This window comes from Heptranchias perlo, chromosome 21, assembly GCF_035084215.1.
Source record: "Heptranchias perlo isolate sHepPer1 chromosome 21, sHepPer1.hap1, whole genome shotgun sequence".
NCBI classification, from domain to species: domain Eukaryota; kingdom Metazoa; phylum Chordata; class Chondrichthyes; order Hexanchiformes; family Hexanchidae; genus Heptranchias; species Heptranchias perlo.
The window spans coordinates 49,183,937-49,208,952 of record NC_090345.1 but is presented as its reverse complement, the minus strand read 5'-3'; the positions used below and the strand labels follow the sequence as shown (position 1 = coordinate 49,208,952).

General features: G+C 46.6%; 1 protein-coding gene across 1 annotated transcript in view; it reads left to right on the top strand.

The window, feature by feature from the left end:
* LOC137340253 (broad substrate specificity ATP-binding cassette transporter ABCG2-like) overlaps positions 1 to 24,632 on the top strand; it is a 192,241-nt gene extending 167,609 nt beyond the window's left edge. Inside the window, exons 12-15 of the mRNA XM_068002671.1 lie at positions 3,030 to 3,184; positions 10,798 to 10,887; positions 12,372 to 12,490; positions 24,485 to 24,632. Of these exons, the coding sequence (XP_067858772.1) occupies positions 3,030 to 3,184; positions 10,798 to 10,887; positions 12,372 to 12,490; positions 24,485 to 24,632 (512 nt within the window). The remainder of the gene's footprint in view (positions 1 to 3,029; positions 3,185 to 10,797; positions 10,888 to 12,371; positions 12,491 to 24,484) is intronic.
* The last annotated feature ends 384 nt before the right edge of the window (positions 24,633 to 25,016 follow it).

The window sequence follows — 25,016 nt, the reverse complement described above, 5'->3', positions numbered from 1 at the left end:
ATTACATCATCAGGGTCTGATCTGCATATTTAAAGCAGGACCCTGCTGCCTTCTGGCGGGTAACCCCATGCCTGCGAAAACAGCAAGTTAAAATCCAATCCTGCGGCAAGTGAAATAGGGTCCCGGGGGGTATGTTGCTGCCCTCATTTGGGCTGGGGTGGGGGGGGTGGTTAAAATTCCCCCCTAGGTTTCTGAATCCAGGCATTTAGGTAGATCAGAAACAGGAGTCCCAACACTACTTCCCTTTTTTAGCATTTTCCTTATCCATCTCCCAGTTTAACCTAGGATAAGCTTTTGTGGCAGCTTTTCATCTTCAACTTTATCCAAACGTTTCTGGAACCCTAGGTATACTAAATGGTAGCCTGCTCCAATGTTAATTCCACAAAAATAAGGTCATTGGTGATGCAGAATATGCCCCTTCTGAAACCATGTTGGGTGCCAATTACTAGATTATATTAATTTTGGTAACTTTGTTTCCAGTGATCATGATGATTATTTTGCTAATTTTTTTTTCAAAAAATATACTTTATTCATAAAATTTGCAGCAGTTCATACAATACAGTTGTCATATTACATTCCAAACATACACAATATCGATTATGCAATTTGCAAGTTACATCAAGTACAGTTCAATGAAACACATTGGACATCATTACAGTTCATGACACTCTAGGGTACCTCATTGCATCACAATCAATACAGGTGATTCATTACAGATTCATTGCAGATTTATTGCAGGTACATTACATCAATTTTGAATTTTACATTCTGCCAGAGGGGGTTTTTCCCTGATTGCAGCCCCTCGGTATACAATGGCGGGAAGGCTCTAAACGGTTGCCTTTCTCCATAGAGCCTTTGCGGCGGCTGCACCCATCCTCAGTGCGTCCCTCAGCACGTAGTCCTGGACTTTGGAATGTGCCAGTCTGCAACACTCGGTCGAGGACAGCTCCTTGTACTGGAAGACCAGCAAGTTTCGGGCAGACCAAAGGGCGTCTTTCACCAAGTTGATGGTCTTCCAGCAGCAGCTGATGTCCGTCTCAGTGTGCGTCCCCGGGAGCAGCCCATAGAGCACAGAATCCTGTGTTATGGAACTGCTCGGGACGAACTTGGACAGATACCATTGCATCGCTCTCCAGACCTTCTTTGCAAAGGCACATTCCAGAAGGAGATGGGTGACGGTCTCGTCTCCACCGCAGCCTCCTCTGGGACAGCGCGCGGTGGCGCTGAGAGTCCGGGAGTACATGAAGGATCTGACGGGAAGGGCCCTTCTCACCACCAGCCAAGCTAGGTCTTGGTGCTTGTTTGAAAGCTCTGGCGATGAGGCGTTCTGCCAAATGACATTGACAGTCTGCTCGGGGAACCAACCGACAGGATCCACCATCTCCTTGTCCCGCAGGATCTTGAGGACGTTACGTGCGGACCACTTGCTGATCGCCTTGTGGTCAAAGGTGTTTTTCTGCACAAACTTTTCGACGAAGGACAGGTGGGGCGGAACGGTCCAACTGGACGGAGCGTTCCGTGGCAGCGTGGCCAGGCCCATCCTTCTCAACACCGGGGACAGGTAGAACCTCAGCACGTAGTGACACTTTGTGTTTGCGTACCAAGGGTCTATGCACAGCTTGATGCAGCCGCACACAAAGGTGGCCATCAGGATGAGGGCCGCGTTGGGCACGCCTTTCCCCCCTTTCTCTGGAGATTTGTACATCGTGACCCTGCGGACACGGTCCATTTTTGATCTCCAGACAAAGCGGAAGATGGCTCGGGTGACTGTCGCGGCGCAGGAGCGAGGTATGGGCCAGACCTGCGCCACGTACAGCAACGCCGAGAGCACCTCGCACCTGATGACCAGGTTCTTGCCCACGATCGAGAGGGATCGTCGATCCCACAGTCCCAGTTTCTGCTTAACCTTGGAAATACGCTCCTCCCAGTTTTTGGTGCACGCCCCGGCCCCCCCGAACCAGATTCCCAGCACCTTCAGGTAATCCGACCTGACGGTGAAGGGGACAAAGGATCGGTCGGTCCAGTTCCCAAAGAACATGGCCTCGCTCTTGCTACGATTTACCCTGGCCCCCGAGGCCAGTTTGAACTGGTTGCAGATGCTCATCAATCTGCGGACCGACAGCTGATCCGAGCAAAAGACGGCGACGTCGTCCATGTACATGGAGGCCTTGCTAGTTGCTTATGCTTCTCTATTTACTCGGGTTTGTTTTATTTCCTACTTGTTTCCAGTCCAGTAGGGCCTCCCCTGTATTCACTGACACACTCATGGTGACTATCAACAGTTTGTAGATTTTGTTCCAGGTTTCACTTTCAGGTATATAGGCCTTGATTTTTACAGGGGGGTGGGGGGGTGCGCGCGAGCCCGGCCGTGGGCATGCACCCGGACAGGTCGGGGACGTGGATCGACAGGGCCTCATTTAAATAAAACTTCCCTGACTCCCGTCCGACACCTGGCCAGATTCACCACCTGACCAGCGGGCTAGAGCGGGAACTTGGCCGCAGAAGGCTGCAGCTAGGGACTCGTGGAACGGTCCTCAGCAGTCAGTGGGCTGGGGATTCCCTCAACAATCGCGTTAAGAATCGGGGAGGGCTGGGGATTCCGTATGAGCGATCAGAGATCGGGGAAGGCTGGGGGGTTAAAATCAAGGGCATAATTTATGTCCCTGTGGATTTATTGCTTTTGAGCCCTTTAAGCCTGCCTCAGTGATAACAAGTGATAACAAAATCATTATGTTTAGTTTTAGAATCTCCTGTAATAAGCGTCATGCTATTAGTGTCTCCCGTAGTGAATAATTCCAGGGAGTAACTAGTTAATATGTAACTATTAAGGTCCCCTATTCACTAATTTCAGATTTACCTCCTTCATTTTTTTCCCTTTTACAGCTTGATGATGTCCTGCTTTGGTTTCTCAAAGAGTGAAATTTATAATGTTGAATATACAAAACAAAACCAAGTAAAATGAGAAAGACATGCAAGCTTAATTGTGTACCCAACTAAAGAATAATATAGAAACATTTTTCTTTCTATAGGTTATCAGAGGATTCCTGCCAATTTCTTCTTCTTCATGCTTACTCTGCTACTGACATCATTTGCAGCTACATCCCTGGCCATGGCGGTTGGTGCTGGATTGGATACAATGACTACTGCAAGCGTGATAATTAACTTCGCTTTTGTTTTTACAACTGTAAGTACCAATTAACAAAGTTGTAGAATGGAATGCTTTGAGATCCAAAGGCAATTCTCATTGGAAGGGAATTTTCTCAACGTGTTGTCCCTCTCACTGTTGTGGTTAACATTCTATCAGCAGTCCATCTCACTACTGCAGCTAAGTCACTATCTGCTCTCCATCTCACTACTGTGGATAACCCTCGACCTGCTATCCTTATTACTGTGGGTACTTCCTACTTGTTCGAATTCACACTGACCTTTAGGTGAATGGGGAAGCCCATAAGCCTGCGCTACACCGTCATCAACCACTCTAGCTGACGATGCTGGATTAATGATACCCATACTCCCATGTTATGTCATGGATGCCTCTTGGCTCAGCAGCCTAACCATAACTCCTTCAGAAACTACATTATTCCCGATTCAGCGTGTGCTGAAACCCCAACTTCTTTCTCTCTTCCTCATTGTACCAAAGACTCTCCATACAACCACCAGTTGTTGGCTTTGTGATGTACTTTTACATTTAAAATATCTAGGCCTGGATTTCCCACTGGGACAGGTGTGCTGCTGCAAGAGGGTCAGACTGAGACTTCTACCCATGTGCTGAGCGTGCCATGACCCCAACACATTTACATAGGAACATAGGAACAGGAGTAGGCCATTCAGCCCCTCGAGCCCACTCCGCCATTTGATAAGATCATGGCTGATCTGTGATCTAATTCCATATACCTGCCTTTGGGCTATATACCTTAATACCTTTGGTTGCCAAAAAGCTATCTATCTCAGATTTAAAATTAGCAATTGAGCTAGCATCAATTGCCGTTTGCGGAAGAGAGTTCCAAACTTCTACCACTCTTTATGTGTAGAAGTGTTTTCTAATCTCACTCCTGAAAGGTCTGGCTCTAATTTTTAGACTTTGCCCCCTAGTCCTAGAATCCCCAACCAGCGGAAATAGTTTCTCTCTATCCATCCTATCTGTTCCCCTTAATATCTTATAAACTTCGATCAGATCACCCCTTAACCTTCGAAACTCTAGAGAATACAACCCCAATTTGTGTAATCTCTCCTCGTAACTTAACCCTTGAAGTCCAGGTATCATTCTAGTAAACCTACGCTGTACTCCCTCCAAGGCCAGTATGTCCTTCCGAAGGTGCGGTGCCCAGAACTGCTCACAGTACTCCAGGTGCGGTCTAACCAGGGTTTTGTATAGCTGCAGCATAACTTCTGCCCCCTTGTACTCTAGTCCTCTTGATATAAAGGCCAGCATTCCATTAGTCTTATTGATTATTTTCTGCACCTGTTTATGGCACTTCAATGATCTATGTAGCTGAACCCCTAAGTCCCTTTGGACATCCACTGTTTTTAACTTTTTACCATTTAGAAAGTACTCTGTTCTATCCTTTTTTGGTCCAAAGTGGATGACCTCACATTTGTCTACATTGAATTCCATTTGCCACAGTTTTGGCCATTCACCTAATCTATCAATATCCCTTTGTAATTTTATGTTTTCATGATGGGCCGAAGGGCCTCTATCCGTGCTGTATAACTCTATCTACACTGCTTACAATGCCACCAATCTTTGTGTTATCGGCAAACTTATATATGAGACTTTCTATGCCTTCATCTAAATCGTTAATAAATATTGTGAATAATTGAGGCCGCAAGACAGATCCCTGCGGGACTCCACTAGTCACATCCTGCCAATGTGAGTACCTACCCATCATCCCTACTCTCTGTGGCCTTTCGCTCAGCCAAGTTCCTAACCAAGTCCGTACTTTTCCCTCGATTCCATGGGCTTCTATCTTAGCTAACAGTCTCTTATGTGGGGCTTTATCAAATGCCTTCTGGGAGTCCATATAAATAACACCCATTGACATTCCCCTGTCCACTAGTTTAGTCACCTCTTCAAAAAATTCAATCAGGTTTGTCAGGCACGATCTACCTTTCACAAATCCATGCTGGCTCTCTCTGATTAACTGAAAATTTTCGAGGTGTTCAGTCACCCTATCCTTAATTAATAGACTCCAGCATTTTCCCCACAACAGATGTTAGGCTAACTGGTCTATAATTCCCTGGTTTCCCTCTCTCTCCTTTCTTAAAAAGCGGAGTAACATGTACAATATTCCAATAGAGGGACGGTTCCTGAATCTAGAGAACTTTGAAAGATTATAGTTAGGGCATCTGCAATGTGCTCACCTACTTCCTTTAAAACCCTGGGATGGAAACCATCTGGTCCTGGGGATTTGTCACTCTTTAGTGCTATTATTTTCTTCATTACTGTTGTTTTACTTATGGTAATTTTATTGAGTCCCTGTCCACGATTCAATATTAGTTTTCTTGGGATTTCCGGCATGCTATCCTCTTTTTCTACTGTAAAAACTGACGCAAAGTAATTATCCAACATGTTCACCATTTCCCCATTGTCAATGCCAATATCCCCACTTTCAGTTTTTAAGGGGCCAACACTGGTCCTGACCATCCTCTTTTTCCTAATATAACTATAAAAGTTCTTCGTATTGGTTTTGATATCCCTTGCAAGTTTCTTTTCATACTCTCTTTTTGTAGCTCTTACTATCTGTTTTGTGACCCTATCTTGATCTTTGTCTCTTTCCCATTTGCCAGGATCTGTGTTATTTTTTGCCTTTTTGTATGCCCTTTCCTTATGTCTTACACTGTCCCTTACCTCTTGTCCATGGCTGTTTTTTTTGGCTGTTTTTTCTGAGTCAGGACTGTTTATCTATACATGGCAGACTCCTAGTGGGATCCCCATCAGTAAGAGGGAGCCTGCTACAGCCAGGAAGATGCAGCAGGACACTAGATAAAGGGGTAGAAGTGCCCTGAAAAAGTGAGGAAGAATTTTAGTTTCAGTCTCAGATTGAACCAAGACCTAAACAAGGTATCTTTTTGAGGCTAGAGGAGAGGGAGGGGTGCCCACTATTTGGCCCTCTTACTCCAAAAGGGGCTTTAGCAAGCCTTCTGTTACTACCCCAGGGATACAGCCACCAGTCCACAGTGGTCCCTGGGGTCAATGTAGCAGTGGTGGGCAGGAGGGAGATTGTGCAGGGTCCAGGATTCTCCCTCACTGCTGTCATTTGTAGTCTGGGGTTAGATGGCCTATTTCTCTGCAGCAGAAAGGGAAGGAAGTCGAGATTGGCAGCAATAACACACGGCAACAGAGAGGGAGGTGCTGGAAGTCTTAACGCGCATCAAGGTAGATAAATCTCCGGGACCTGATGAAATGTATCCCAGGACGTTATGGGAGGTTAGGGAGGAAATTGCGGGTCCCCTAGCAGAGATATTTGAATCATCCACCGCTACAGGTGAGGTGCCTGAAGATTGGAGGGTAGCAAATGTTGTGCCTTTGTTTAAGAAGGGCGGCAGGGAAAAGCCTGGGAACTACAGACCAGTGAGCCTGACATCTGTAGTGGGTAAGTTGTTAGAGGGTATTCTGAGGGATAGGATCTACAGGCATTTGGAGAGGCAGGGACTAATTAGGAACAGTCAGCATGGTTTTGTGAGAGGAAAATCATGTCTCACGAATTTGATTGAGTTTTTTGAAGGGGTAACCAAGAAGATAGATGAGGGCTGTGCAGTAGACGTGGTCTACATGGACTTCAGCAAAGCATTTGACAAGGTACCGCATGGTAGGTTGTTACATAAGGTTAAATCTCATGGGATCCAAGGTGAGGTAGCCAATTGGATACAAAATTGGATTGACGACAGAAGACAGAGGGTGGTTGTAGAGGGTTGTTTTTCAAACTGGATGCCTGTATCCAGCGGTGTGCCTCAGGGATCGGTGCTGGGTCCGCTGTTATTTGTTATTTATATTAATGATTTGGATGAGAATTTAGGAGGCATGGTTAGTAAGTTTGCAGATGACACCAAGATTGGTGGCATTGTGGACAGTGAAGAAGGTTATCTAGGATTGCAACGGGATCTTGATCAATTGGGCCAGTGGGCCGATGAATGGCAGATGGAGTTTAATTTAGATAAATGTGAGGTGATGCATTTTGGTAGATCGAATCGGGCCAGGGCCTACTCCGTTAATGGTAGGGCGTTGGGGAGAGTTATAGAACAAAGAGATCTAGGAGTACAGGTTCATAGCTCCTTGAAAGTGGAGTCACAGGTGGATAGGGTGGTGAAGAAGGCATTCGGCATGCTTGGTTTCATTGGTCAGAACATTGAATGCAGGAGTTGGGATGTCTTGTTGAAGTTGTACAGGGCATTGGTGAGGCCACACTTGGAGTACTGTGTACAGTTCTGGTCACCCTATTATAGAAAGGATATTATTAAACTAGAAAGAGTGCAGAAAAGATTTACGAGGATGCTACCGGGACTTGATGGTTTGACTTACAGGGAGAGGTTAGACAGACTGGGACTTTTTTCCCTGGAGAGTAGGAGGTTAAGGGGTGATCTTATAGAAGTCTATAAAATAATGAGGGGAATAGATAAGGTAGATAGTCAAAATCTTTTCCCAAAGGGAGGGGAGTCTATAACGAGGGGGCATAGATTTAAGGTGAGAGGGGAGAGATACAAAAGGGTCCAGAGGGGCAATTTTTTCACTCAAAGGGTGGTGAGTGTCTGGAACGAGCTGCCAGAGGCAGTAGTAGAGGCGGGTACAATTTTGTCTTTTAAAAAGCATTTGGACAGTTACATGGGTAAGATGGGTATAGAGGGATATGGGCCAAGTGCAGGCAATTGGGACTAGCTTAGTGGTATAAACTGGGCGACATGGACATGTTGGGCCGAAGGGCCTGTTTCCATGTTGTAACTTCTATGAGTCTATGATTCTATAATAGGGCTCTAGCCGAAATTTCTTGGGTTTTTTTACTGCTATACTGCTGGGTGGTGGTGTAGAGAAAAATCCAGCTCCTAACCTCTTTGACCTCACTCTTCTGTGTTCTGCCTAGCAGTACCAACAGACTCATAGGGGCTCAGAACGGTGGGCTGGGGTGGGTGGGTAGTAAAAATAGTTGAATTCTTCAGCGGAACCACATACCAACTCCAACGCACCCACTTCTGAGTTTAACTCAGGCGCGTTTGGATGCGCGCGCGCAACAGAAACCCAGAAGTCCCGTCCCCACTTAAAGCCAGCAGGCCAATATTAAAGGTGCAATGTACCTCATTGCGATAGTTGAGGCACTTCATTTTTTGTGTAGTGGAAATGTAAAACGAATTGAACCTTACCTGTTCGGGTTTCCCGTCCCTTCTGATTCCCGTCACGTGAAAGCAGGCGGGAAAGGCCGGATCCATGAGGTAAGTGCATTAACGCATTGGGCTTGGAGGAGCAGGAGTGCTTCATCCAGGCCCAACAAGTTCGCCATCAGACCCCCGTGATCAGCCGACCCCTCTCCCCCTGATGGTGAAACCACCCCGATCTTCTCCAAGGCCCACCCAATGTCATCCATGACCCCCCACCCTTCTTCCCTTCACCCAATTTCTTCCACTGCCCACGATCTCTCTCCCCCTCTCTCCCTCCTCTCTGATTCGCGGCTCCTTTCCCTCCCGACAGGCAGCCAACCTGTCAATCTGGCTGCCTGGCGCATAAGAAACCAGGAAGCACAAATACCTACCTTCAATTGAGTTGTGATTGCAGAATGCGACGCACTCACTTGACTTCCGGGTTCCCCATGCGAATATCTACGCACGCGCTGGGTTCCCAGCTCTGAGCTAAAATCATGCCCACAGTGCATGGGCTGAACAGCTGGTTCAGCAAATAGTTGGATGGCATGGGGCATCCAATTTCTCACCAGCCAGGTGTATTGGTCAATACTAGTGTGCGATGCTTTACTGGTATTGACCAATGCACCTGGCTGGTGAGAAATCCACCTAACTCCTGAAGTGGGTTGTACTCCTGATCAAGCATCACGCAAGATGTGTTGGGAGTAGTAAATCCACTCCTAATAGGGTTACAGATGCTGGTAGGAAGGAAATTCTTTGCTGGTGCAGTCTTTAAAAAGTTGCAGGCTGGTAAGAGGGGGCATCACTGTTTGAGCAGCAAGGAGTGCAAGATATCTGAAGGGGCAGCAGCCTCGAGCAATCGACATAGGAAGTGATCCTCGATTCTCCAATACACCCATGGTGGTGTTGTTGGATGAAATCAAGGCAATAAGGGATTCATTGTTGGGCACTGAGAGCAGGAATCCCCATAAGAGGGTAATCACTCAAAACACTTAAGCACCACCTTTACTAACAACCACTGTCAATTCATATTACCTGCCAAAAGGGCTTCTGCTAGTCTTCATGGAACCTTCATTTAAAGGGATAATGCACAAGTACCTCTCATCATGTAATTATTGAGTCAGAAGGGTTTTTATCGGGTGATGGTACTGAGCACTAATGAGAATGAGGACCTGAGAATACAAGAGAGGGAGCATGCCATTCTCTATGGAGGGGACATTAATGACGACCCTCGACTAAGTAGTCTAGCGACCCAGATTTTAGGGGCACAGTCTTCAAAACAGCTATGATTAAAGAGCATGAATCTGAGATGCAGGCAGTGGAGATGGCTTCTATGCATTTGGTTGAGATGATAGAGAAGTGTGACACATCGCAGGACGTTTCCCATGATATGCTAAACACCATAGTGAGAGTGACAGTCTGAGAGATTTCTGCAGCATCAAGATGCTAGGAAGAGATATTAGGGACAGTGATGCTTCCAGAGTGGCAGCTACCACTGTTTTAATAGATGCTTTAACCAGGACACTTCCACAGGCCTTTCAAGACCTGATTGGGACCTGTGGTGACATCGACCAGTAGCACATGGGCTGCAAGGAGTGATCACTTATGTCGCTGTCCCTATGGAGAGTGTCACTGAGCCTGCATCCTTAAGGCCTCCTCCAGTGCCTATACATAATACAGTAAGGGCAAATTGGTTGCAAATGGGAAATATCCTTATTAAAGTGCATTGTTAGGTATGAGTGTCTTTTGTTATCTTAACTGCCCAGGACATGCTAATTTACTTCTTTTGGCATTGAGTAGCAGTGCAAAGGTTGCCTTAGGTGGCACTCACTGCAAGGCTACCTTCTGTGGGTTTGGATCACGCCATTTGTGGACCTCCTTTCTTAGGGCCAAGAAGCTGGGTCCGCCTGTACCAGATTGCAAACAATGACACCTCAACTGTAGAGTTTAAATTTGTGGGCTCAGTGCCTTGAAGAAGCACTAGCCTAAGACATTTCAGTGAGCCACAGTGTAACTGTCACTAAATGGTTACCATGGCCTTTTCGGCTGGTACAGCAACACTGAATTCCCCTCTCCCCGCCCCCCCTCCAAGTTCGCAGGGTGGTATCCCTACAAAGGGTGCTAATGGTACAGGGGTCTGCCGTGAAATTTAATGACCATTCACCAAGGAAAATTGGACTGGCCCTCAGCAATAAAACTCCGGTGAGTGGAAGTGTCGTTTTGGTGCTGTTTCAATGGTAAGTTCACCACTGAGAAAATTCTGGCGCAATGTTTTTTGTTAGTAAATAGAAAATTTGAAAGAATTAGCCCAAAATTCTGCATGCTCAATTTGTCCTTATGGAGACTGCATGCCAGACACAAAACTTTTCTATAGATACTATTGCTTAAATATCACTAAAGTAACATTTGGTACTTCACATTTCTGATTATGTAAATATGTTTTATTGACAGACCTTTTCTGGCCTTCTTGTGAACTTGCCAAGTATTGCAGACTGGCTGAACTGGCTCAAGTACTTCAGTATCCCCAGATACTGCTTTGCAGTAAGTTATTACTTATATTCATGTTGTTACGTTAACAAGACCAGACAGTTTGGAGTTTTGTTTTGACAATATCAGCTAAAACTCCAAACTCCACAGGTCTGCATCTTTGAATTCAGATTGTGGTAGTGAGAAAACAATTCAGGGGGGGAAAGTGGAGGGGGGGTTAGAAGTATGTGGGCGGCATTTGTACTTGTGTTGGACCTACAGTTGCGAATCACAGCTGAACATGTAGGGACAATTTAGTGTTGAGCTTCACTAGAGAGGTGCTTGGGATGGAGGTATTTATGAAGTGGAAATGAAATCTTTTTTTAGCGGGATGAGATGCATGACAAATTTGTAAACATGTTGTTTCAGGGAAGTGGTTCCTAACTGCAGTATTACAGCCAAATCTCTGTCTTACACTCCTGTCTAACAAGGCTCCACACTGGGAGTGCAGCCTCACAAAATGACTCATTACAAATACTACTTTTTACCAAAGGTTATTTTTTATTTCACTGCAATACTTTCATTTTACCTATAAAAATTATTTAGAATGTATCCTGCATGTTTTAATAAGGAGCAAATTAAGTAACAAAAGCAACAATATGCATTTATATAGCATCATTAATGTAGTAATATGTCCCAAGGCACTTCACAGGAACGTAACCAGACAAAAGTTGACATTGAGCGTAAAGAGACACTAAGACAGGTGACCAAAAGCTTGGTCAAAGAGGTAGGTTTTAAGGAGTGTCTTAAAGGAGCGTAGAAAAATGGAGGTGTGGAGAGGTTTAGTGAGGGAATTCCAGAGCTTAGAACCTAGACGGATAAAGGCACAGTCGCCAATGGTGAGTGAAGGAAGTGGGGGATGCACAAGAGGCCAGAGTTGGAGGAACGCAGAATTCTCGGAGGGTTGTAGGGCTGAAGGAGGTTACAGAGATAGGGAGAGGCAAGGTCATGGAGGGATTTGAACACAAGGATGAGAAATTTAAAATTGAGGCATTGGTGGACTGGGAGCCATTGTAGGTCAGCAAGCACAGGGGTGATGGGTGCACGGGACTTGTTGTGAGTTAGGATATAGGCAGCAGACTTTTGGATGAGCTCAAGTTCATGGATGGTGGAAGATGGGAGGCTGGGCAGGAGAGCATTGGAATTAGGTGGTCTTGGGGATGGAGAGGATCTGTTGGAAGCTCAGCTCAAGGTCAAATAGGACGGCAAGGTTGTGATCAGTCTGGTTCAGCCTGAGACAGTGGCCAGGGTGGGGTTTGTATCGGTGGAACAGAGTTTGTGGATGAGACTGAAAACAATGGCTTCGGTCTTCCCAGTGTTTAATTGGAGAAAATTGCGGTTCATCCAGGACTGGATGTAGTCTGACATCACATGGGCAGTGGTGGGGTCAGTGGTGGTCAGGTAGAGCTGGGTGTTGTCAACCTGATGTGTTTTTGGATGATGTCATCAGATGCAGCATGTAGATGGAATTAAGTAACTCTTAAATATGTTTTTTTAAGGCACTGCAGGTGAATGAATTCAGAAATCTGTATTTCTGTAATGACCAACAAAGGAACGACACAACATTATCACAGGCATTAGCCAATTGCTCAGGAAGCATATCACCAAGTAGAGGAATGTAAGTTTCAATTGGTCATGTGTCTCAAAGAGAAAGTTTAAAATTGTTGTCATCAGAATATTTTGCATCTGTCTTTACCAAGGAAGAAGATGCTGTCAAAGTCACAGTAAAAGAGAAGGTTGTTAAGTTACTGGATGGGCAAAAATTGATAGAGGAAGCACTAGAAAGGCTGGCTGTACTTAAAGTAGATGGTCCAGATGGGATGTATCCTAGGTTGCTGAAGGAAGTAAGTGTGGAAATTGGAGAGGTGCTGGCCATAATCTTCCAATCCTCCTTAGATATGGGGTTGGTGCCAGAGGACTGGAGAATTACAAATGTTACACCCTTGTTCAAAAAGGGGTGTCAGGATAAACCCAGCAACTACATGCCAGTCAGTTTAGCTTCGGTGGTGGAGAAACTTTTAGAAACGATAATCCGAGACAAAATTAATAATCACTTGGCAAGTGTGGATTAATAAAGGAAAGCCAGCACGGATTTGTTAAAGGCAAATCGTGTTTAACTAACCTGATTGAGTTTTTTGTTGAGGTAACAGAGAGGGTTGATGAGGGCAATTTGGTTGATGTTGTGTATAAAAGGCATTTGATAAAGTGCCACAAAATAGGCTTGTCAGCAAAATTGAAGCCCATGGAATAAAAGGGGCAGTGGTAACATGGATATGAAATTGGCTAAGTAACAGGAAACAGAGACTCGTGGTGAACGGTTGTTTTTCAGACTGGAGGAAGGTATACAGAGGTGTTCCCCTAGGACCACTGCTTTTCTTGATATATATTAACGACTTAGACTTGGGTGTACAGGGCACAATTTCAAAATTTGCAGGTGACACAAAACTTGGAAGTGTAGTTAACAGTGAGGAGGATAGTGATAGACTTCAAGAGGACATAGACAAGCTGGTGGAATGGGTGGATTCATGGCAGATGAAATTTAACACAGAGAAGTGTGAAGTGATACATTTTGGTAGGAAGAATGAGGAGAGGCAATATAAACTAAAGGGTACAATTCTAAAGGAGTCCAGGAACAAAGAGACCTGGGGTATATTTGCACAAATCTTTGAAGGTGGCAGGGCAGGTTGAGAAAGCAGTTAAAAATCATACAGGATCCTGGGCTTTATAAATAGAGGCATAGAGTACAAAAGCAAGGAAGTTATGTTGAACTTTTATAAAACACTGGTTTGGCCACAACCAGAGTTTTGTGTCCAATTCTGGGCACTGCACTTTATGAAGAATGTGAAGACCTTAGAGAGGGTGCAGAAAAGATTTACTAGAATGGTTCCAGAGATGAGGGACTTCAGTTACGTGGCTAGACTGGAGAAGCTGGGGTTGTTCTTAGAGCAGAGAAGGTTGAGAGGAGATTTGAAAGAAGTGTTCAAAATCATGAAGGGTTTAGATAAAGTAAATAAAAAGAAACCGTTCCCATTGGCGGAAGGGTCAAGAACCAGAGGACACAGATTTAAGGTGATTGGCAAAAGAACCAAAGGTGACATATGGAAAAACTTTTTTACGCAGTGAGTAGTTATGATCTGGAATGTGCTGCCTGAAAGGGTGGTGGAAGCAGATTCAATCATGGCTTTCAAAAAGGAATTGGATAAATACTTGAAGAGAAAAAATTTGCAGGACTCCGGGGAATGGGTCTAACTGGATTGCTCTTACAAAGAGCTGGCACACTCTCGATGGGCCAAATGGCCTCCTTCTGTGCTGTAACCATTCTATGATTCTATCTCTGCTACAGACAAAATAGTTACAGGTGTTACTTGAATTGTCTTTGAGCTTTTGGTATTCACATCCTTGGATTATTGTGAACTCAAGAAGCTTCATATAAATGGACATTGCCAGGGCAGTTAGAAAAACATATGTAGCTTTCCCTAGCCTTCCCCAATCAACGCCATATGGTACCTCTTCAGAAACTGTCCAATCCAAACCTTTTAAAAGATAAATCTATTACATCTATAAAACTGTATATTAAAAATTTCCTGTGCACACTTCCTGTCAACTTTTTCTGTTATAAATATTTATTATGGAGACTGTCGATGTAAGTTTGTCACACTGTAATTACTCCCTCCTGGCAGTGGTGAAGCTGCTGCACCACCACAAGTGGGAGGCTTATAATGTGACAAATTTACATAGGCAATTTCCATTGACATAGGAATTCCATGTTGACATAGGAATTTATAATGGAAATATAAAAATCAGGACAGAATGTATGATTTTAAAATGGGGACTAAATTACATTTGTGTGTCCTGGATAAAAAAAAATTTTTATTATTCGTTCACGGGATGTGGGCGTCGCTGGCGAGGCCAGCATTTATTGCCCATCCCTAATTGCCCTCGAGAAGGTGGTGGTGAGCCGCCTTCTTGAACCGCTGCAGTCCGTGTGGTGACGGTTCTCCTACAGTGCTGTTAGGAAGGGAGTTCCAGGATTTTGACCCAGCGACAATGAAGGAACGGCGATATATTTCCAAGTCGGGATGGTGTGTGACTTAGAGGGGAACGTGCAGGTGGTGTTGTTCCCATGCGCCTGCTGCTCTTGTCCTTCTAAACAATTTTACAACACCAAGTTATAGTCCAACAATTTTATTTTTAATCCCACAAGCTTTCGGAGGCTTCCCCCTTCCTCAGGTGGTCCTCAGGAGGAAGTTGGACGATAACTTGGTGTTGTAAAATTGTTTACAATTGTCAACCCCAGTCCATCACCGGCATCTCCACATCTTGTCCTTCTAGGTGGTAAAGGTCGCGGGTTTGGGAGGTGCTGTCGAAGAAGCCTTGGCGAGTTGCTGCAGTGCATCCTATGGATGGTGCACACTGCAGCCACAGTGCGCCGGTGGTGAAGGGAGTGAATGTTTAGGGTGGTGGATGGGGTGCCAATCAAGTAGGCTGCTTTATCTTGGATGGTGTCGAGCTTCTTGAGTATTGTTGGAGCTGCACTCATCCAGGCAAGTGGAGAGTATTCCATCACACTCCTGACTTGTGCCTTGTAGATGGTGGAAAGGCTTTGGGGAGTCAGGAGGTGAGTCACTCGCCGCAGAATACCCAGCCTCTGACCTGCTCTCGTAGCCACAGTATTTATATGGCTGGTCCAGTTAAGTTTCTGGTCAATGGTGACCCCCAGGATGTTGATGGTGGGGGATTCGGCGATGGTAATGCCGTTGAATGTCATGGGGAGGTGGTTAGACTCTCTCTTGTTGGAGATGGTCATTGCCTGGCACTTATCTGGCACGAATGTTACTTGCCACTTATGAGCCCAAGCCTGGATGTTGTCCAGGTCTTGCTGCATGCAGGCTCGGATTGCTTCATTATCTGAGGGGTTGCGAATGGAACTGAACACTGTGCAGTCATCAGCGAACATCCCCATTTCTGACCTTATGATGGAGGGAAGGTCATTGATGAAGCAGTTGAAGATGGTTGGGCCTAGGACACTGCCCTGAGGAACTCCTGCAGCAATGCCCTGGGGCTGAGATGATTGGCCTCCAACAACCACTACCATCTTCCTTTGTGCTAGGTATGACTCCAGCCACTGGAGAGTTTTCCCCCTGATTCCCATTGACTTCAATTTTACTAGGGCTCCTTGGTGCCACACTCGGTCAAATGCTGCCTTGATGTCAAGGGCAGTCACTCTCACCTCACCTCTGGAATTCAGCTCTTTTGTCCATGTTTGGACCAAGGCTGTAATGAGGTCTGGAGCTGAGTGGTCCTGGCGGAACCCAAACTGAGCATCGGTGAGCAGGTTATTGGTGAGTAAGTGCCGCTTGAAATCACTGTCGACGACACCTTCCATCACTTTGCTGATGATTGAGAGTGGACTGATGGGGCGGTAATTGGCCAGATTGGATTTGTCCTGCTTTTTGTGGACAGGACATACCTGGGCAATTTTCCACATTGTCGGGTAGATGCCAGTGTTGTAGCTGTACTGGAACAGCTTGGCTAGAGGCGCAGCTAGTTCTGGAGCACAAGTCTTCAGCACTACAGCTGGGATGTTGTCGGGGCCCATAGCCTTTGCTGTATCCAGTGCACTCAGCCGTTTCTTGATATCACGTGGAGTGAATCGAATTGGCCGAAGACTGGCTTCTGTGATGGTGGGGATATCGGGAGGAGGCTGAGATGGATCATCCACTCGGCACTTCTGGCTGAAGATGGTTGCAAACGCTTCAGCCTTGTCTTTTGCACTCACGTGCTGGACTCCGCCATCATTGAGAATGGGGATGTTTGCAGAGCCTCCTCCTCCCGTTAGTTGTTTAATTGTCCACCACCATTCACGACTGGATGTGGCAGGACTGCAGAGCTTTGATCTGATTCGTTGGTTGTGGAATCGCTTAGCTCTGTCTATAGCATGTTGCTTCCGCTGTTTAGCATGCATGTAGTCCTGAGTTGTAGCTTCACCAGGTTGGCACCTCATTTTTAGGTACGCCTGGTGCTGCTCCTGGCATGCTCTTCTACACTCCTCATTGAACCAGGGTTGATCCCCTGGCTTGTTGGTAATGGTAGAGTGAGGAATATGCCGGGCCATGAGGTTACAGATTGTGCTGGAATACAATTCTGCTGCTGCTGATGGCCCACAGCGCCTCATGGATGCCCAGTTTTGAGCTGCTAGATCCATTCTGAATCTATCCCATTTAGCATGGTGGTCGTGCCACACAACACGTTGGATGGTGTCCTCAGTGCGAAGACGGGACTTCATCTCCATGAGGACTGTGCGGTGGTCACTCCTACCAATACTGTCATGGACAGATGCATTTGCGACAGGTAGATTGGTGAGGACGAGGTCAAGTAAGTTTTTCCCTCGTGTTGGTTCGCTCACCACCTGCCGCAGGCCCAGTCTAGCAGCTATGTCCTTCAGGACTCGGCCAGCTCGCTCAGTAATGGTGCTACCGAGCCACTCTTGGTGATGGACATTGAAGTCCCCCACCCAGAGTACATTTTGTGCCCTTGCTACCCTCAGTGCTTCCTCCAAGTAGTGCTCAACATGGTGGAGGACTGATTCATCAGCTGAGGGAGGACGGTAGGTGGTAATCAGCAGGAGGTTTCCTTGCCCATGTTTGACCTGATGCCATGAGATCTCATGGGGTCCAGAGTCAATGTTGAGGACTCCCAGGGCCACTCCCTCCTGACTGTATATCACTGTACCGCCACCTCTGGTGGGTCTGTCCTGCCGGTGGGACAGGACATACCCAGGGATGGTGATGGAAGAGTCTGGGACGTTGGCTGAAAGATATGATTCTGTAAGTATGGCTATGTCAGGCTGTTGCTTGACTAGTCTGTGGGACAGCTCTCCCAATTTTGGCACAAGTCCCCTGATGTTAGTAAGGAGGACCTTGCAGGGTCGACTGGGCTTGGTGTTTTGCCGTTGTCGTGTCCGGTGCCTAGTGGTCCGATGCCAAGTGGTCCGTCCGGTTTTATTCTTATTATGACTTTTCGTAGCGAGATTTTACAACTGAGTGGCTTGCTCGGCCATTTCAGAGGGCAATTAAGAATCAACCACATTGCTGTGGGTCTGGAGTCACATATATCGCCGTTCCTTCATTGTCGCTGGGTCAAAATCCTGGAACTCCCTTCCTAACAGCACTGTGGGAGAACCGTCACAACACGGACTGCAGCGGTTCAAGAAGGCGGCTCACCACCACCTTCTCGAGGGCAATTAGGGATGGGCAATAAATGCTGGCCTCGCCAGCGACGCCCACATCCCGTGAACGAATTTAAAAAAAAATATAGGCCAGACCGCGTAAGGATGGCAGGTTTCCTTCCCTAAAGGACATTAGTGAACCAGATGGGTTTTTATGACAATCTGGTAGTTTCATGGCCAACATTACTGATACTTGTATTTTAATTCCAGATTTTTATTTAATTAATTGAATTTTAATTAATTAATTGAATTATAAATTTGCTAGCTGCTGTGGTGGGATTTGAATTTATGACTCTGGATTTTAGTCCAGGCCTCTGGATTACTAGCCCAGTAACATAACCACTATGCTACCGTACCCCCACTGACACTTGAAAACTACACTTAAAGGCTGATTTTAATCTGCGTGCCCAACTGCTTCTTTCTGGTATTTTGTGCTTTACTTACCCTCAGTAAGTTCTATCTGTTTATCATGGGTGCTATTAATGCCTGTTTCATTTGGATTGGAGAATAGCAACCAGCACCAGCAGCAGCAGGGCCTATCAGAAGACACCAAGGGGTGATTTTATGAGGCAATTACGGGTGCGTTGGGGGCGGAGGGGGCTCCGAAAATCGTGGAAATCCCGATCGGGTTCGGAAGCCGACTCCAACCTGCCGATTGCCGAGTTTCCCAGGGATCCACCTGTGTGCGTGCGGGTGACCCGAAAACGGAAGTCCTGCTGGCAATTAAAGCCGGCGGGTTGACAGTTAAAGAGCCAAATGTACCTCATTGAGGTACTTAAGGTACTTTACCTGGGACTGTTTAAGTACTTAGAAAGATTTTTAACTTACCTGGGCGGCTTGCCCACCACTGGATCAGCTAAGTAAATTAAATAAAAAACCATGGAAGGAAGTGAAAACACTAAGTGAACCTATCAGAAGCACCCTGCTTCGATGTCCGATGTCTCCTGCTCCAATGTCCCCCTCTTCACCCCCCCCCCGATCTCCCCCCGATGTCCCCGTTTTCACCCCCGATGTCCCCCTCTTCACCCCCCCGATATCCCCCCAATGTTCCCCCCTCCCCCCCAATCTTCCCCTCTCCCCCCCTCTCCGATCTTCCCCCTCCCTCCCGATCTTCCTCTCTCCACTCCGATCTTCCCCTTTCCCCTGCATCCCCCCCCCCCCGCCCCCCGGTCTTCCATTCCAGCGCCGGATGACGTCTTGCTCTCTCTCTTTCTCGCATCCCCACTCGCGATGCAGCTCCTGACCGCAGCCAGCCTGTCAATCCGGCTAGCTGCCGGGCGTGAAACCTGGAGAGGACATTGATTATCAGTCAACATGCAATTGTGTTGGAAATGGTAAGTTTTGTTCATGCGGGTTTGCCACGCGCACCTCCTCCCCCCCACCCCGCAGTCAACCTACCACCATTGTAAAATCGAGCCCCAGGTGTGGTGGGGGGGCTGCTTGTAGGATGCTATACTCAGCACATAGTTTGAGTAACTTTCTTGGATCTATCCAAAGAGCAGTGCATCAGGAAACTATGGTTCTGATATTTATGGGGAGGGAGAGAGGGTGCAGGGTAGTGCGGTAGCGGGGGGGAGAACCCAGAAAGCCCGGGGACGTGGAGGTCCTGCTGACATTAACAGCAGGACCTCATTATCATTTTCTCATTCCGTTTTCCGCCTGGCAGCCGGCCAGATTGACAGGCTGCCCGGTTGCCGTGCGGGAAAACCAGCAGCAGGAGGCCGCAGCCGGGGACTGTTGGGGATGGTCCCCGGCAATTGGGAGAGGTTGAAGCTTGGTGGGGGGGCTGGTGGGAGTCAGAGCCCGGAAATCGGGAGGGAGAGATCGAGGCTCAGGACCGGAGCTTGGTGGGTGGGGTGGGTCAGAGTCCGGCAGCGATGAGAGGGCGCGATTGGCAAAAGGGAGGCCGAAGGTTTGCTGGAGGGCCAGGGGGAGCACTCCCACTCTTCCTGGCCCACAAGGAGTGCTCTAAAAAGCACTTATATTGTGGAGCAGGCTGCGCCCGTCTCCATTTCGCTGCCAGGTTTATCAAGCCCTCATGACATCCCTCTGCAACCCCACCATGCCAAGCAACACAAGTATAATCAAAGCCATGGAACAGCCGGGCTGCAGAAGCAGAGGTTCAGCCATCTTGACAGGCCTGGGGGCTCCCTACAATATGCCAAACAATGGGTCTTCCTGCATTGAATTGTCTTTTGTTTTCTAATGCCATCATTAAAGTTTTTATTTGAAGCCACAGCCTCTCCCATAAGCCTGGACTTGGACTTGATTTTCTTTCCCCAGAACTGTGACTCAGTGAGCTGAATTTGGATTGTGCATTCTGACATATGCATTTGTCTAATTACCATTCAAGCAACTATGCTTATGGGATATTTTTCTTCAGCTATTGAGAGCATTTCTACTCAATAGCTTTTCTACAAGAGGACAAATTTCAAAAATGTTACTTAAGTAAAATTTAAATTATTTAAAAAAATAGAGAGGCTATCTGAGTCTGTGTGTGTACTTGTGGGTAAGAAAGAGTGAGAAAAATGACAGTGTTCTGATTACACATCTGTTGTTACTTTTGTTTTGTGTTCTACAAACTTCAGAAAGTATATTAGGTTGAGGGGAAGGGAGAATGAAACTGGGATCAGAGAGATTAGGTGTGAGATAGGAGAAAGACGGAATGGTAGGGGTAGAGATAGAGAGAAACCATGGCACTTTGAGCTGCATTCTTCCATTGGCTGGTTAACAACAAAGCAGGACTACCACTCACCTGCATGAATCTAATGCTAACCCATTGAAGTTTCCTCATTTGCTATATAGAGCTGGTTTGGAGCATTAATATTGTTCCTTATTAGGATACCGCTGTTGGGAGGGAGGGAAATTCAATGCTAGTTCAGCCTGTAAAAAGTTCCAGACAGTTAAAGCGGGATATCCATTTTCCTGCAGCAGAGTGCCAGGTGTCTGAAGAAGCAGCAGCCTCAGGCAGGGGATCAGCAGCAGGAAGTTCTACCAGATTTTTAGATGCATCTGTGAAGGTGTTGCTCTCTAAAGTCACCCCTTGACACTGCAAGAGAAAGGCTGCTGGAAGCTGGACCTTCTGGGCTGCTGTTTGCCTGAGACAAGTCATCTCAGGCCTCTATGGCTCCAGGGTCATGATCCCAGCCACCCACCACTGGTTTGTCATTTGAGACTGCTGGTTAAATTCTGGGCATTTTTTGGCTTGTCATCGGACTCTGGAAACTGAAAAGATTTTGCTGGTGTTGCACTGTTTGTGGCTGCCTTCTAAACAGTATGACTGCAGTCATGGGTGGTCTTGGGGGCTGCCTTTGGGGCTGGAGGAAGAGGGGGAGCAGCAAGGAATACAGGAGAGAACAGGAGCATCTGCGACAAAAGGGAGGAGGAGGGCACTGCGCAGGAGGCCATACCCACAGCGGGTATTTAGGGAACACTTCTCCTAAGTGAACTTTTCGGAGGGGAAATGTATGAGGCGCCTTCGCTTCACAAAGTAGGCTGTCACCAAGCTATGTCACTTGCTGCAGCCACAACTTGAGCCTTGCACCAGGGCATGGACAGCACTGTCTGTGGCTGTCAAGGTCACCATGCCCTTAACTTTTATGCCACAGGCTCCTTTCAGGCTGCAGCAGGTGATATGAACAATATCTCCCAGTTTTCAGTTCACCACTGTATAAGGGAGGTCCCAAAACTCTCTACACCAAAAGGAACACCTACTTTACTTTCCCCATGTACAAAGCGGAGTAGGATGAGAGAGCACTTTGCTTCACCCGCATTGCAGGCTGCCCCAGGGTGCAACATGCCATAGACTGAACCCACATTGCTGTACGTGCTCCCCATAATCAGCCTGGCATCTTCATCAATTAAAAAGAATTCCACTCCCTCAACGTCCAGCTGATTTGTGACGACAGACAGCGCATCATGCAGGTCTGTGCCCAGTTGCCTGGTAGTAGTCATGATTCATTCATAATGCGCCAGTCCTCTGTACTGCCCTTATTCCAGCCAGGTTGTCAGGTTACAGGCTGGCTATTGGGCGACAAGGGATATCCCTTCCAGACATGTGTCATAACTCCTATCAGGAACCTGGGTACAGACGCAGAGCTGGCCTACAACGAAAGACCTGCCACCACCAGAAACGCGATCGAGCAAACAATTGGCATGCTCAAGCAACGCCTATGCTGCCTGGACCATTCGGTAGGAGCTTTGTAGTACACCCGTGAGTGGGTATCCAGATTTGTGGTCATCTGCTGCATGCCCCATAACATTGCCATCATGAGGAACTAGCACTTACCATCACTTGGGCAGCAACAAGTGCAGGAGGAGGAGGAAGAGCAGGAGAGGCATTGACCACCAGTTCCCCTAGCTTCCAGAGCACTCAGAGAGTAGGTCATCGAAGAGTGCTTCACCTAAACCATCCCGCCCAACCCCAATACATCAACATCCCGCCATCCTTACCACGACCGTCTGATCGCCTTCCTCCAGTCCAGACGTAAAGTGCCTGCACTTTACTACAAATATAAACACCAACACTAAATCCAGAACAAAAAACAAATTTATCAAACAACTCAATTCTATCTGTACCTAACAGTTAAAAGAAACCTATCTGTGTGCTCATTTACCAATCCAAGTGTTCCTACGAAGTGTTTTCCCAGTTGATACAACTTGGGAGATGGAAAGTTGGTGAGGTTCCATTGAGGACACTTCAGATGGCAGTGCGGTGTGTGGTGATCTCACACTTCCCCATGTTGAACTCCATCTGCCACAGTTTTTCCCACTCACTTAATCTATGTCCCTTTGAAACTTATTGCTCTTATCTAAACAACTTACTGTGCCTGATGACTTAATGTCATCTTACTTGGATATACAACTCTCTATTCCTTCATTCAAGTAATTGATAAATGATAGGTAATATTCAGACCACATAAATGCCTGGCCCAATCACCTTCACCTGACCTCAATAGCACCACCATGACCAAGCTCCCCGCTATTAACACCCTGGAAATCACCACTGACCAGAAGCTTAATTGGACAAGCCATATCAACACCGTGGCTACAAGAGCAGGGCAAACTCTAGGTATTTTCCTGACCCTTCAGTGCCTCTCCACCACCTACAAGGCTCCAGTCAGTAGTGTGATGGAATATTTTCCACTCGCATGGCTGGGTGCAAGCCGCAACAACACTCAAGAAGCTCAACACCAAGCAGGACAAAATAGTCCACTTGATTGGTTCCACCTGCTACTAAACTCAATGGGGGAGAAATTCAACATCATGGCACCTGACTTTTAGGTAAAAAAAATCAACGTTATGGTGAACAATTTCGGCTCGTGATCTCCCGGGCCCAATCTCTCCCGGAAGTGCGGCAACTGCCAAATTGGAAGTTGGTGACTTCTAGGTATGCAGGGCGCCCACCTGGAATAGGCACTGTATATGCAGATCGGGTTGCTAACATCGTTTGTAGAGCCACGCATGCTCCTCCCAGTTGTTCCAGGTCTTGAGTGGCCTAGCATAAAGGGACTACTGGAGGCTGCTCAACAAAAGGTAAGAAAACTTTTTAACAGTTTAATTTCTGTGGAGCCAGATTGAGCATGTTGCTTCTCCAGGGCCCACAAAAATAAAAAATTGAAAATTCTTGGGCTGTTTTTTGTGTGGCCACGAGCGGTTCCTTTAAGGACTGTTAGTTAGGCCACTCAACACCTCGTACAACTGCATGCCTGAATTTTGCAATTGGGGTTCAACAACCAGCATAGGACCCCCAGTTTGCATATTTAAGCCGCCTTACGCCTGTTTCAGGCAGGTGGCTGCTCGTTCATTTACAGGTGCACTTGAATATTGTATCAAAGGGGTGGCTCAGCTGCCCCTACCCTCCGATTTTCAACGACTGATCATCTGTTTCTCAGGTACAAAACAGGCAACCATCAGTTGAATTTCGCCCCAAATGGCACTTTTCTATCTCTGAAATGGAACGTCCTGCTATGGTAAGGTACTCTGTCTAATGGGCCAGCTAGATCATTTTTCCCCTTGAAGTACAAATAAGTAGAAGTGACAGGTAAGCGTGGTACTTGAATCTGTGAGTATCTGGTTGAGAGGCAGCTGCTCTGTTGTGTGTGGGCTTCAAGCTCTGAACTAAATCATATTGTACTAGTTTGCTTTAGAAGGTCAATTTTGCAAGGCTATGTTCCCAGTGGATGGGAGGAGCCCTCACTCGATGGGATCATGGATTGGAGAATCACGCATGGAGGCAGGGGCACATTATTCGTGATTGCTCCCGATTTTCCAGTAATTATATTTAAAGCCATACAAAATTTACCCTTACATGTGTTTACTGTTTCAGAGATGGTGTGCTTTTAGAATGCATCTGAAAAGGGATTTTTTTTCTTTTATTTTTAGATGTTACGGTGAAGTGTACTTGTGTGGGCAAGGAAGCAGATTTGATTTCTGGGCTCTATGGGAGAACATTGTTGTACTTGCCTGCATGACAGTAACCTTTCTGATCATAGCATATGCTAAACTTAGGTTTATGAGGAAATTCACATGATGATTCCAAAATTGAGACTGACTATATGTTATATTCAAGATCAGGCATCTACAAGAACAAGTTCCTTCACTGTTACAATGGATAATTATACAATGGGGCAAGGTGTCAGGCTTGGCTCACTGGTAGCACTCTCACCTGTGAGTCAGACGGTTGTGCGTTAAAGCCCTACTCCAGAAACTTCGGCACATAATCTAGACTGACAGTTCAGTGCAGTACTGAGGGGGTGCTTCACTGTCAGAGATGCTGCCTTTTGAATGAAGTGCCCAACTAATGCTCTATCTTTCCTCTCAAGTGGATGTGAACGATCCCATGGCACTAGTTGAAGAAGAGCAGGAGAGTTGTCCCAGCCAGCATTTAGCTCTCAACCAACATAACTGAAAGAGA